Source organism: Panulirus ornatus, chromosome 14 (assembly GCF_036320965.1).
Source record: "Panulirus ornatus isolate Po-2019 chromosome 14, ASM3632096v1, whole genome shotgun sequence".
In the NCBI taxonomy this organism is placed as follows: Eukaryota; Metazoa; Arthropoda; class Malacostraca; order Decapoda; family Palinuridae; genus Panulirus; species Panulirus ornatus.
In genome coordinates, this window is record NC_092237.1 from 59146810 (window position 1) to 59161709 (window position 14900).

The 14900-nt window shown below is 43.7% G+C and overlaps 1 protein-coding gene across 1 annotated transcript in view; it reads right to left on the bottom strand.

The window, feature by feature from the left end:
* LOC139753476 (protein O-mannosyl-transferase TMTC1-like) overlaps window positions 1–14900 on the bottom strand; it is a 147895-nt gene that overhangs the window by 18319 nt on the left and 114676 nt on the right. The window contains exons 3-9 of the mRNA XM_071670034.1: window positions 13262–13439; window positions 12723–12796; window positions 8364–8783; window positions 8072–8144; window positions 6274–6377; window positions 1586–1772; window positions 189–310 (exon numbers count right to left, since the gene is read on the bottom strand). Of these exons, the coding sequence (XP_071526135.1) occupies window positions 189–310; window positions 1586–1772; window positions 6274–6377; window positions 8072–8144; window positions 8364–8783; window positions 12723–12796; window positions 13262–13439 (1158 nt within the window). The remainder of the gene's footprint in view (window positions 1–188; window positions 311–1585; window positions 1773–6273; window positions 6378–8071; window positions 8145–8363; window positions 8784–12722; window positions 12797–13261; window positions 13440–14900) is intronic.

Consider the following 14900-nt stretch of genomic DNA (forward strand, 5'->3'; position numbering starts at 1 on the left):
CATTCGTGAATATTGATCCCCCAAAATCGTGACGAATTATCCCTCAGTAACACGCTAAGTGGTAACACGTACACCCACTTAGACACACGGAACACCGCCAGCACCCACCTGACACCCACTGAGAGACGGTACATGACCAGCACCCACCTGACACCCACTGAAAAACACGGTACCTAACCAGCACCCACCTGGGGATATAAAGGATCCTCTCGGCGACGACGAAGCCGACGGTGAAGAAGAGGTTGGTGGCGGGTAGGAAGGGCAGCACCAGCAGTGACAACCCCAGCAGGACCGCCTTGCCCTCCCGGCCCTACAGAGGGAGAGGCAGTGAGAGGGCCGGACGTGGGGTAATCCGAGGGGAAGGGAGAGGGAGGGAGAATGTATGTTTCCCTAAAAATCATATACACCGATATATATCTATATCTATATATATATATATATATATATATATATATATATATATATATATATATATATATACAGTGCCATTACAACACCAGCAAGACAGAAAAACAACGTAGGCAAAACGAAAAAGATTAAAAGATAGAATAAACTACTAATGTATCCGAAGTGAACGATCATAAAAGATAAAACACAGCCAAAAATGGCAGACTCCTGCAAGCAGATCTACTAACTGGCAGGACGTAGAGACATGTACTCTCAACTTGGTCTTTGATCCGGTCTAAACCTGGGACTAAGATCCTGATCTCACTCTTGACTTTGATCATCGCCTCGACCTGGGCTTTGACATTAGGTTTACTCTCGACCTTTGCTCTATTGTTGATCTCAACCTGGGCCTCCGACGCTAGCCTTATCCCGGGCGCTTATGACCGAACGCTGTTCTCCAATTAGAGATGGTGCGCAGTGAGAGGAACGCTATGAGTGTAGCGGACGATAAGGCAGTGATGGATGGTGACAGTGTGTAATAGGAAAATATAGAGGGGTGATTTAGGGGAGGTAGGGAGAGGCCGAGAGTGGAGAGGGTTTATAGAGGGATCTGGGGGGAATAACCGGGAGTACTGGGGAGTGATTTGACGTGGTCCTGGGAATTACCAGTGATGTATATTGATGGTGACAGATAGAGAGTAGAGAGTATGTTTTGTGTGTGTGTGTGTGTGTGTGTGTGTGTGTGTGTGTGTGTGTAGATATAACAGACATTATGGCTAAGGTTACAAGGTTTCATTTTATGTATAAGCGACCGACTAACGTAAGACTTGACGTCTGTCATAACTTCAAACTAGTAGTGCGATAACGTCACTGCCTTATCGCAAGGACTATGTACATTAGTGATCGATGGTAGATAGAGCTGATATCCAGCTTGGAATATAAGGCTGAGGCTCACAAAATACAGATTAAAAATAACTCTTAATACTATGGTTAGATAAAGAGTGGTTACATGAAGTTCTAATGAACATACACGATCTCATGACCGAGAAGTGTTCGTGCATATACCCAGTGAGAGTAAAGATGGCATGAAAGATACGGAGGTCGCGATTCTTTTTTAAATCTATGAACATACACACGCACACACACACACACACACACACACACACACACACACACACACACACAAGTCCTCGCTCACCTTCCTCAGGCACCCGGCCCTGAAGGTCAGCAAGAGGGCGGTGTACAGCACCAGGGAGGCGATGTTCCTTGCGTCCATGAGGGAGGTGAGGAGAGGAATGGAGCCCATCTGCCAATCGTGGGACAACGTCCAGGGACACACCAGGAGCCACGCGTTGAACGCCGGCAGGTAGAGGAACGTCAGTATCCTGGAAGGGGAGAAGAAGCACAGGAGTTAGTACGCCAGAGGATACCAGGGACCTGTGAAGGTTTAGAAGTGTTCATTGGTTCAGTGGGACAGATGACCCAGTTAGTGAGAGGTTGATGGATATAGACGAATATAGGTAAAATGAATAGCCCAAAATTGATACACATATGATGGTGTTCTTGTCCAACGATGCTGTTCATGGCAGCACCATGACGGACTCATGACGTGCCATGCTTCACAAAGACAGGAATGATGCTCGTCTGGGTATTCATGAAGCAAAATAGAAAACCTCCCCTTTTTTGCGAGCGTGAAAAGAAAAGCGTCTCTGAATTTATAACTTTTCCTCACCAAGATAGCTTTTGCTTTGTCCTCACATTTCTGATAAGTTTAAGGATTAACGATTGTAGAGATAACTGACACACGATCATTTTATAACCCTGGTTATAAATGGTAATTAGCTATGTCAAAATTATTGCCATCCGAGTTGCACCTTCGAGCTCTCTCTCTCACGTAGAGATGTATGACAATACGATAATCAATAAGATATTTAAACATGAGTTGTGTGCTGTAGTGGGAGGACCTAATTAACTCCTTGAGTACGAGGTAGGACTCTTGCCTGGCATGGCCTTAAAGTGACGTGACCTATGACCTGATCCCTTGAAAGTAGGTCAAAGGTCGTGTTATTACATCCAAGGGTCGTGCTGTCGTGTTCAAGGCTCGCACCATCGTGCTCAAGGGGTGAATTTAGTGCACACAAAAGTAACGCGGTATGGGTCAAATTCTAGTTTCACTCGTACAGGTATTCTACCGTAATGTTTTTTTTTTTTTCATCTGATCACTTAATTCCTTGTATATCTCTTTTATACATTCACGAGCTTACACGTGATCAAGGGTTTACAGGTCAAGCTTGCAAGCTTAGTGTGTCATTAATTAATTTCCCCGAGTATGATTAAGATTGGTATTCATTATTATTCTATTTAATGATCCTGAATAATAACCCAATATTGAGAAAAAGTAATACACTTTTCTACTGAAGTATGAGAGAAGCATGACCTAATTGAAGGTTTCGAGAACGACACTGGTTCTATAAAATTTGAGGAAAAGGATGAAGGTACAGAAGCAAATAGTTACTTACTAAACTCAGAATGTATATCAACCTGTTAATGTACAACGGGACTAAACAATACTTATATATTCATCCTATCTAAAAAAGAAAAGGCACTCTACTTAATGATAAACATGACTGTAATGAAACTCGACATAACATTGCTTCCCTGAGCTGATGGTAAACTTGGGGTGTTAAAAGGGGTTTTTTTTTAGATGATGATCCGAGACGATCATATGTTACCCTTGCCCTGATCTTTGATTCTATGATTTCATATGTAAGTATAAAGATTGGCCAAGTCAGGTCGATCACCATGAAGAATTGATCTTGAGGGCAGACTTTGTTGGCAGTGTGTGCAATTCTTTGTGCCAGTGAGATTTCAAATAGTAGCTTTACTTTGCCTAAGATTTTCAACGCCTGAATTACTTTCCTTTCAGTTTTCGTCTCGAGCCTTTCCACTTCAGTCTGAAATTATTTACCAAGAGCAATCTCACTTCCGGAAATATCAAATGTTAAATATCTCGAAAAGAAAAAGATTGAGAGAGAGAGAGAGAGAGAGAGAGAGAGAGAGAGAGAGAGAGAGAGAGAGAGAGAGAGAGAGAGAGAGAGAGAGAGACTATCACTACTGGTTTGTACAACAGCGTTCGAATCCTTTTCTAAATTCCACCTAAAGTGTTTCGCTTTCACCAAAAAAACAGAAAGCCAGACTACCAAACTCTCTCTCAACAAACAGTTTGTTTTCTTTCTCTTTTTTTTTTTTGACACATTCTGGCGGTGCATAAATGTTCTTCTTTGTGAACATTGCGAGTTCCAGTAATGTAGTACACACATGAATGCAAATATTAGACTAATCATTCAAGCAACGTGTTTATCTTTCTCCTACATTTCCAAGTTTGGACTCTTCAATATTAGAGTTACATCTATGATAAAAAAAAAAAAAAGTGGAATCCATTACGCCAAACCCGTCATTACGTCGCATATAATGGTAATATCTGGACTTTGCAAACTACTTCATCGTCGCCATCAGGTTTAGAAACCTGGCGAGCACTTTAAAAGGGAGGGGAGGGAAAAAAAGAGTCTGCGTGGCTTGTGCCTGAGCAGTGTTGATTATTTTAGTTGCAACATTCATGACATGTCCCGAATCAATAGCCTGAGCGCACAAAACTCCCTGATGGATGAGGCAAAGGAAAGCAATGAATTCCGAGAAAGAGCGGCCGGTCAGAGAGGGAAAGAGAGGGATGAAAATTTTAATCCAAACTGACCAAATGCAGTTGACTCGTGTGGAGTGCCATGTCTCCTGAAGTGTGTGTGTGTGTCTGTGTGTGTGTGTCTATACGTACAGTAGCTGCTGAATGTCTGGGACATATCATCAAATATCCCAACAGTCGTCTTGCACAAAGGCAATACAAGTTAATACTTTCTCCGACAGAGAAGTCGTTTACACCATTGTCGAAAATATACACCCAAACTGGACATTATCTTGTATGTCCGTCAACGCATGTAACTACATTGATAGCAAAATGATTTTTTTTTCTCTTTAGTCCTCCATACTGATTTTGCATACTGAGAGAGGCATTATAAGTCCTCTTTGTCGCTGTCTTACCAACCGGTTGCAAATACTTTACCATTTTTCTTTTTTTTTGGTTTATTGATTGAGCCTTGAAAATGAGAGAGAGCGTCTGTATCATTACTTTCTTTAAAAACACGTAAAGTTCATTTTCCTTTTGGAAGCAAGTGGAGAGTTCAAAAACACAATTTTGTATAATTTTTGCTATATTCATACACGTCTTGTAAAAAACAAAAAATTCCCCCCGAGTACGAGTTGTATGTGATTTCAAGCCAAAAATATTCTTTCCCTTATTCTAGAATTAGTACTGTAATTAGTGTTAGAATATCTGTGATTTGTGTGAGAGATGCCTCTCGACATCATGTTTCTTCAGCATCACAAAAACTATACAATAAACATACTCCTTGGAAGCCTTACTGCTCTACCTCTTCACTGTAGAAATAGTAAATGATTTTTTTTTCTTACAAGAAGAGTTTATACACTCATGTATAACCAAACCTAGATGATCAACACCTCCAACATTAAACTATCGTAAGAGACAAAAATTTCGAGTTTAACACACTGTATTTTACTGTAGCAAACCTGCATATAACTGAGCAAGAAGAATAACTCTACGGGTTTACCTACCTATATATCACTAACTGGGGATATATAAGTCTACGGACATTTCAACTAACATTTCACTTTTTCAAAAGTCTACGGTTGTTTATACCCACATTCCATTATCATTACTTTACAAACGTGAAAACCAACATCTTAGTATAAATTTATGTGTTTACCAACCCACATATCACAAACACCACTAACATTACAATGTATACGGACGTGCTAACTCATCTGACACTAACAAAAATAATATACATCCCAGCTGACCGGCCAAAATACATTTAATCAACAACAAAATCCACATCCTATCATAGTACATTTCTATAACACAAGATCTTACAGAAACATCAACTTATGAAAAGTAAAATACAATGGTCACCAAACCACATATCCCTAGTATCAAAAAAGTTCATACTCTTCTTCCACCAGTCTGCCATTCTAGATTTAGCTAGAGGGAGGAAAGATGGAGATGCCTATACTTACAGCCCTGCTGTAATGAGGGAGGCAGGAAGGAAGGAAGGAAGGAAGGAAGCACGATTTTTTCCCCAACAATTTTAGACAGAGGGAAGGAAGATTTTTCTTTTTGTCCAACAGTTTTACAACGAAGGAGAGCACATTGTGGTTTAGTATTTAGATAACTTTTGTTTGAAGGAGGGAAAATTAGCCGTTTATTCTCGCTGGTTCGATTTAGAGAACAGTGAGGTGGTTTATTGTGGAAGTTTTCGTCTGAGAAATGGAAGATGCTGGCTTATTCCTAAGGTTTTAATCTGAGGAAGGGAAGATACTGGTTTAATATTATTGCTTTAGTATGAGTGGGGCATGGGGGGTGATGTTGGTATATCCTCGCTGTTTTAGTCTGGGGGGAGGGAAGATGGTGGGGGAGGGAAAGATAGTGGAGGGAGGGAAGATAGTGGAGGGAGGGAAGATGGTGGGTTATCCTTACATGTCTAAGTAGTAGGAGGAGTAAATACGTGCAATCCTCGCTGGTTTAGTCTGGGGGGAGGGAAGATGGCGGAGGGAAGAAAGATGGTGGAGGAGGAAAGATGGTGGAGGGAGGGAAAAATGGTGGAGGGAATGAAGATGGTTGAGGGAATGAAGATGGTTGAGGGGAGGAGGGAAGATGGTGGGTTATCCTTACTTGTGTAAGCAGTAGGAGGGGTAAATACGTGCTTCTCCCCTCACGGCTTTGTAGGGAGGGAGTGAAAGATGCTAAGTCGGACTTACCTCGTTAAGAAGGAGGGGGAGAATGATGCCGGGTTGTCCTGGTCGCTGAAGGCTGGAGATGAGCCCCGCAGCATCCACAGACGAAGGGCCAGGATAGCCGCACCCTGTGAGGACCAGACGACGAGATGGAAGTACGAGTTAGAGATCTTGGTAAACACCTTCATATCTAACGATACATGGAAACATAGATATGTACAATGTGTGTGTGTGTGTGTGGAGGGAGGTTATTATACTTATCTATTTGTAAGTGTAAGTATGTTAGGTATATTCACTCATGCCTAATACACTCACGCCGATGTACAAGATTACTCTGGCCAGCCCACAAAAAAAAAAAAAATTCGGGAAGAGTAAACCTTCCGACACCATTTGTCTTGTACATAACAAAAGGCGAAGTTCGTTCTCGTGTGCTATGACCGTGCATTTTACGAGGCTGTCTGTCCACTGTGTGCCTCCAAGGACTGTCACAGTGCCCCCCCCCTCTCTTTTTATAATCCTGGAGACTCAAGAATTACACAGGTTTATTGCATGGGAAGTACGGGAGTCTAATAGGTTAGAAAATGGGAGGATAATAATTTGTTTAATATATTCCTGGGCGGTCTTTGTGCACAAGTGCGTATTTATATATAGGACGATGTGCCTGGATGTGTATGTGAGGGGAGAAAAGGGGAGGTAATCCTGGCCTGTCACATATATCCTGTCGATGGGTTTGGAGGAAAAGGAGGAGGAGGAAGAAAGGGGAGGAGGAAGAACCTGGGAAGACTTGAGGAAGATGGTGTGTGTGTGTGTGTGTGTGTGTGTGTGTGTGTGTGTGTGTGTGTGTGTGTTTACGGATCTGACCCACACCTGTCTCGCCTTAACACTATGCTGTCCTGTCTATGTATAATGTACCTGTCTGTCTACTAGCAGCATCACCAGGCACCACTCTCTGTTACCTGTCTAGCCACTACAGCTGCCATCACCAGCCACCCACCCCCACCATCACCACTACACACCGTCACCACCCTCCTCCTCCTCCTCCACAACACACGACCCACTACATCTAAGGAAGTAATTCCATTAAAGGCAGGTGGCGCGGCCGCCCAGAGGCACAGCCACCCCGGGGCTCTTCCCCCGGCCGCCCCTCCTCCCTGCACCCGCCAGCCAGCTGTATTTACCTGCCTTAACTGCCACTTCAAGCCGCTTCTTTCCCCCCCTCCCTGCTCTAGTTTCCACCTTCTTTTTCCCTCTCGGATATTTTTTTCCTTTTTTTCCTTGTTTTCTCCCGCATCACCAGCAGCGTAGGGACACTAGTTCCTACAGAGGCTTGGCTTATCTAATGGTTGACACGACCCTGACGTGTCGGAATTTGAAGAAATAAAGGAAGGCCAGTGTTATGGGCGACGTAGAAAAAGAAATTGGAACTTTCCTCGGGAGTAAGAAAGGGTCCTGAGCCCCTCCCAACCTACCCTTGAGGGGGGGAAAAAAAAAAAGTTAAAGATAGAAGAGAAGGAGAGTTCGTCGCCACAGCTTATGGGAACGGGAGGTTCTGGAGGGTGAGGGGGGGTTTGGCTGGGTTGAGGAGGAGAGGGAGGTACGGTACCTGGTGGTTTGGAAGACGAAGAACCACAGTATTGACAAGGGATGAGAGAAAATGGGAGCTTGGTGTGTGTGTGGGGGGGGGGGGGAGGGTAGTTTTCCAGTATGAGGCAGGCCTTGGACGTTGCTATATTACGGGGTCTACTTTAACATGAGCACTTTATTAAGGTTACTTTATTGCGACTATTTTTACTTGGAGGCTGCGTCACTTTCCTAGACTTACCATCGCCGTTAACCAAAAGAGTCTTCGGAAGAGGGTCCTCAAACGCCTGCTGGCAGGCTGCATGGAAAGCAATCTGGAAAGAAGAGAATGAAGAACACATTCACCATCTACCCACGTACACGAAATGAGAGGAGAGGAAAAAAAAAAGAGGAATGAATTGATGACCAAAACTGAGAGGAAGGGGGAGAAAAGATATGATATCGTTGCAACAATAGTCATAAAACCACGAGTACATTTCAACTAGAGAGAGAGAGAGAGAGAGAGAGAGAGAGAGAGAGAGAGAAACACTCACCTCCACACATGTTTCCTGTGAAGCACAACATCCCAGGAAGCGCACACCAGGAGAGCGGTGAGAGCATGTTCCTTACACAAGGTCCCAGCCCCAGCCAGGATCCCTACGCGCCGTATCCACATCCAGGTTCCTCCTCCTCCTCCTCCTCCTCCTCCTCCTGCCATTCCTGCTCCTCCACCTGCTCCTCCTCCTGCACCTCCTTCACCTCCTCCTCCTGTTGCCGTCCCTCCTCCAATGCCATCTTGCAGGGTCTCCGAGACTCCTCTTCTGCTGCTCTCCCAGACGTAACCACTGACGCCACTTCCCATCATACAAGTGGGTACTTCTCTTCTTCCTTCCCATCCTCCTCCTCCTCCTCCTCCTCCTTCATCGTCGCTTCCTTCTGAATATCCGGCGTCTTCGCTGTCGCCCTCTATCGCTCTGGTGAGGAAATGAAGGCGAATAAATGATAAGTCCTGAATACAGAAAGAGGACACGTTCTTAATTCTGATCCTTATACTAAATATACAAGTTCGAACCCATCATTATAAAGCATTCGTTCCACCTGATCATCCTTTCTAGGAAATGATACAAAGCAGTTGTGGGAAATCAACCTTGTATACCTTTCATGATGGGAAAGTTGGAGAAACTTACACAATGTCGATGAACTAACTATATACCACCTTTCCACTAACTACCAGGACTGCTACCAGATTGCAAGTTGGGTTTATTGGTGGAACGCCAGTATTCCCTGGCTCTAACCTGGTGGCTGTGCTCACACATAGTGGTACTACAGACAGTGGTGGTGGAGACAATAGTGGTACAGAGACTCTGGACACAGAAAAAGCTGTCCTTCTCCCTCCCCCTCGATGTGTTTTCAATTTTAGAAGATGTGGCTCGCCAGGGTTTCACGAGTGGACATTCTACACCCAACGCATCTGAAGCTCTGTGTACTCCACACACCCAAGTCTACACCCAACACACTCGGAGTCCTCACCTTAAACACCAGTCGTCTTTTCGCATCCTGCACACCAAAGCACCTCTACAGTCTACACACTAGAGCTCACAAATGTACTCTCTCTCTCTCTCTCTCTCTCTCTCTCTCTCTCTCTCTCTCTCTCTCTCTCTCTCTCTCTCTACCCTCTCCACAACTGCATTTAAGGCCATATCCCAATAAAAAAAATCCCACGAACCTTTACAGAATATATATATATATATATATATATATATATATATATATATATATATATATATATATAGGGACGATGTTTAACTTCCTATCCGTTAGAATTACCGTATAACTCCCTGAGGAGCGGCAGATCTGAAGCGATGGAGCCTCTGTGGTGTAAGAATGTTAAGTTTCCAGGAAACACGACTCACTATGTCCAACACGGGAGTCAAGTGATGAAAGTAAGAGCTGCAAACAGCATACGGGAAGAGGACGCAGTAACTCGGAGGTGACTGGTTGAGTGAGGATCTGCTGCAGGAGGAGAGAGAGAGAGAGAGAGAGAGAGAGAGAGAGAGAGAGAGAGAGAGAGAGAGAGAGAGAGAGAAAAGAAAGACAGTACAATAACACAAAGAGAACGGAACACAGAAAAAAGATTTGAACACCATAGAAGAAAGAAAGATTTTCAGTACATTCATCTTGCAGTGGTAGGTGGGGGGGACGAAGACCTTAGAAAGAGGGTGTACTGGGCTCTGTATAATGGGGACACAAACAAGCTAATCCAGCCATACACAAACCACCTTCTCACGTCTTGATACATAGGTGTATACACGCCTTAACACACATACACAAACATACACAACCTTAAGTATGTCTACATGAAGGTAGAAATGTTTGTAGAATGTTACACACACACACGCATACACACCTATAGCTTAAGCTTGGGTAGGTCTGTGTGTGTGTGTGTGTGTGTGTCTGCAAATAAAGGAGTAAAGACGGCGAATATATTCAGGGTTAAGAGACGGGGCACTACGAGTGTAAGAGAGTCTCTCTCTCTCTCTCTCTCTCTCTCTCTCTCTCTCTCTCTCTCTCTCTCTCTCTCTCTCTCTCCCCCCCCGTAACACACAAATAGTTATCAAACACATACACACACACACCTCCTGGAGGCCAAACACACCTAAGCAACCCTCTACCTGCTAACACGATTCTACATAAGCCTATCTCTCTCCAAGAGGGTAAGGGGTTAGGGAGGGGGAGACCTGGTAAACTCAATAGCACAGGAATGTGTGATAAGGGACTGGATTCTATATATGCAAATGAGGAAGCTTTGGGGCGCTGGTAAATGTAATAATCTGAATGGGGTGTGTGTGTGTGTGTGTGTGTGTGTGTGTGTGTGTGTGTTATGGTCGAAAGGGGGTAGATTTAAACACTAGATCTACGAGGATATCTTGAAGGGAGTGGTAAATGGTTTAGCATTTACTCAGTTACTCATATATGGGGTTCTGGTAACCGCTTGAAAACTATGCCTTAACAATCCTCACATTTCTCCTCATAGTCACTGAGGATTTCATCATGTAAATACCAGGCAGACCTATGTACAACATGTACTTGAATTATGTATATGTAACTGTATCTAATGGTGTCATAGCTACGTCTCTTCGTTGTATATCAACTGACGTATATTTCTTTCTTGTATCTCCCCTGATGATGTGATTATTACATGAAAGTGCACTTGTGGGTCTTAGCTGCACTATGTACACCTGATATCTGATGTCTTCCACTACCACAAACACCCTTGAGAGGACCCAGTGGTCCGTTGCTGTTAGAATTCCTTTGTATTCCTATGTATTCCATAACACATACCCTTAACACACAGTACGTTAGCACAACGAAAGATCGCGTCGTTGCAGCCTGTAAGGTCAAGATAGAAACAGTTGCATTATAGAATGGGTTGCTCGTAACACTATGTGTTCCGTGGTCTTTGAGGTGTCTTTAGTAACTTAATCATCTTCGTACAGGCGGAGGGAAGCAATTTGTTTTCGTGTTAAGGAGGGACGACAACATGCGTGGAGGAAAGTAATGTCACTACTGAGTAAAACAAAAACAAAAAAAAAAATAAAAGAAATCGTACAAAAATAGTTGGAATGCTAAAGAAAAAATGCAAAATTCATAGTCGGTTATTATGTATGCTAGTTACCTGCAAGAAAACCTACAGAACCCTTTGATATTGTAAACTGTTTTATGTATAGAGCAGACTAACATCTCAGATGTAAACTGTTCTATATTTAGAACTGACTAAACTAACTTCTCAGATGTTAGTAGTCCATTTGATCAACAGACTACACCACTTTGTGTCCTTAAGCATCCTGGGCTGTCGGTGCGAGAGTATCTCCTCCTTTGTTTACGTCCAGGGACGAGAGGCGCCAGACAACTCCCTCACCACCAGAGGATCTGTGTCTGTGTGACCTCAGAGGTTGTGGGCCACGCCAGGACAACAACAGCACTACATGAAACTCTCCTCAGTGGTGGTCACAACTGCCAACCTTTTTTCCGAGAACAACTCTGTATCAGGAAATGTAGAAAACTGGTTTTCCTTTGAGAAAACTAACTTCACTTATTCATCAAGGACTGGCGAAATGATTCGTTTCGGATGGAAAAAAAAGGGAGTTTCTATGATGACATATTGTTGGCAGTGTATTGTACATATATCTTCTTTCATATTAGGTAACTGAATTAGGAGGATTATCTTCTCCTTCGTCGGAGCTTACGATGTAAACCATCTCGAGGGGGCTATTAATCTTCTTCTGAGGCTTTACGTCAACACTGTATAATTTCTTATATGTACGGCACGAGGAAGGTGTGCTATACTTGTTGTGTCCTGTCTCCTAGAACTGGTGGTAGGGTGTGGTGTATATGTGACCATGTGTGAGAGTGAAAGAGAGAGAGAAAAAGTGAATTTTACAGTGATAAACGAATACACTGAAGTCCATCACATATAAAAACTTCGTTTTGTTTCAAGCACACACACACACACACATACACACACACACACACACACACACATACACACACACACACACACACACACACACACATACACACACACACACACACACAAGAAAGAATATAAAGCAAAGCTGGAGTATATGTAGTGTTCAGTAAGTCAAACAACTAATCACATTATATTCCACGGCTGTATCTTTATAATGGAAAAATGTGGTGAAGCTCCATTTTGGCGTAGGGTAATGGGAATGAAGATGGACTGTATCGTAAGCAAGAAGGCGAAAAGGAGATGAGGTAGGAGGGGAGGAAGAAGAAGAGAGGAAGAGAAACGCCCCTGAGGTGAGGGAGTTAAGGTAAAATGGAGGTGCCTCCCTTGGGTAAAGAGGAGGAAGATTTAGGGGCTTAATTCCCCTCCAGGAAACTGTCCTTACCTGTGGTAGGCCAAGATGGCGGCCAAGAAGCTTAGAGAGGCCAAGAGGTCTGCTCGGCCCACCAAACCCGTCACCTGATGGGAGGAAAACACACGTCACGTACGGTATAAATATTATCCCAACATCGTCACCTACTGAAGCAGATCACACGTCACGTATGGTATACCCGTTACTTCAACACTGTCTCTTGCTAGGAAGGAAGAACACATTCAAATATGTTGCCTACCATTCCATATCATATAATTCTAGAGCTACTGTTCCTCCTCCTAGTATTCACTATAACTACGGGTACCCCTGCGATTATAGATGAAAACTCTGCTGTAGCTGCTGCTTGTATAGAGTCTGATTCCACATCCTGAGATGCTTTTAGAGAATACCACTCCACTGCAAGCGCTGTTGTTTGTAAGGAGAACCTTTATTGCTACTTCTACTGGTACGTCTGTATCACATGCCTTTAACTCTACAACTACTACTACTACTACTACTACTACTACAGCTGGTGTTGTAGACTATGCTAGCTGGGCTGTAGCGTCACTCACGGCTTCAGTGTGGACAGGGTGAGTGGCGAAGATCAGCCCAGCGGAGAGGACTGTGCCTTGCGGCAGGTGAAGCAGTCGCAGCAGGAGCCGCGTCAGGAGTAAGCAGACGCAGGAGTGAAGCAGAACATTCACTAGGTGGAATCCCAGCGGCCGGAGCCCGCACAACAGGTGGTTTATCCTGGAAAACAGGAAGAGAAAAAAAACAGGAGAAACTTCACCTCAACGGTGGTCTCTTACCGTTCGCTCTCCTCGCCACAGTTCCCACAGGATGGGTTTGTATACGAGGGATCCCTACATCATCGGATATTATGGACGGAGGTTGAGTGAATGCGAGAGGAAAATGAGAGGCTGTTTGAGCTCAACCCATCTGAGATAGATAGTGAAAAAATGGATGATGATGATAGATAGATAGATAGATAACCAGATGAATAGACAGTTTAACTTACAATGATGTCAATAAGAAGAAAGAAATTGCATGAGGCTAACCACACAAAGTGAATAAAGTCTTAAAGCCATACCTCACTTATGATTTCAACTGAAGATTAATTAGTAACCAAGATAAAATTTGGAGAACCTTGGCTCTCTGTGGGAGAAAAGTTTGTGTGTGTGTGTGTGTGTGTGTGTGTGTGTGTGTGTGTGTGTGGTGTGTGTGGAGGGAGAAGGTAAAGGTGACCTGGGTTGATGTTAGCGTCAGGATCTCTAATGTCATAAAAGTGTATCGTTAACAGCTGGTGGGGAAGGGTCTTTCTGGTAGGGTGGCTGGAAACGACAGCCAACTACAGCAACAACGCCAGCGACTATCTCACTAATGGTCTGTGTTTACGTGAGAGAAAAGAACAGTGAATAGTAAGACGTTGATGACATCACTACAGCCTGTCGGAGGGTAGAGGTAGAAACTGTTTGTGGTTTTAAGGATCCCTTTCTCTCTCTCTCTCTCTCTCTCTCTCTCTCTCTCTCTCTCTCTCTCTCTCTCTCTCTCTCTCTCTCTCCATGATCCACTCTATTCTCTCACGAACGCGCTTTACTACAAGGACTAAGGTATGGAAACCCTCTCCAAATTCTATCAAAAAGTCTAGGTCAGGATTTGTATTAAGTAGTCACACTGCAAAGCAATTCTGTGTTTCTCAGGATCCCCTTTGCTTCCTCGAACTTTCAGGACACAAGGTGGAAAGGCTACCGAGAAAAAGAGGAGAGATAAAGAAGCAAAATGTGGCAGGGAAGGAAAGAACACTGTAAACACATATATTTATAGGTGTTGTTAAGGCAGAAAGCGAGTGGGTGACCACTTGTTGTGTGAGGGAGGTCAAAGGATATCATTAGCCAGTCTCGGAAGGTTCAAAGAGAAGACTTCTATCCGACCATCTTTATGACTCTAACCAGCGGTATAATCTTGCAGTTAGCCACCGTTACTTGCTGATCTACAACGAGCACTGGCGGCAGACCTGAAGGTCAGATGTGTGGGAAAGCTCAAGTGATTTGAGTAATAATAATTTTAGTTAACACGGCAATGTTCGTTGTCAAGTGAAAAGTAAGATCGATGTGGACAGAATGTCAAGCCCAGATTGCATTCACGAGGTAGGAGGTTAAAGGTTTACGTCAGTTGGGTCAAATTGCAGGTCGAGTGGGTAGATGAACAAGT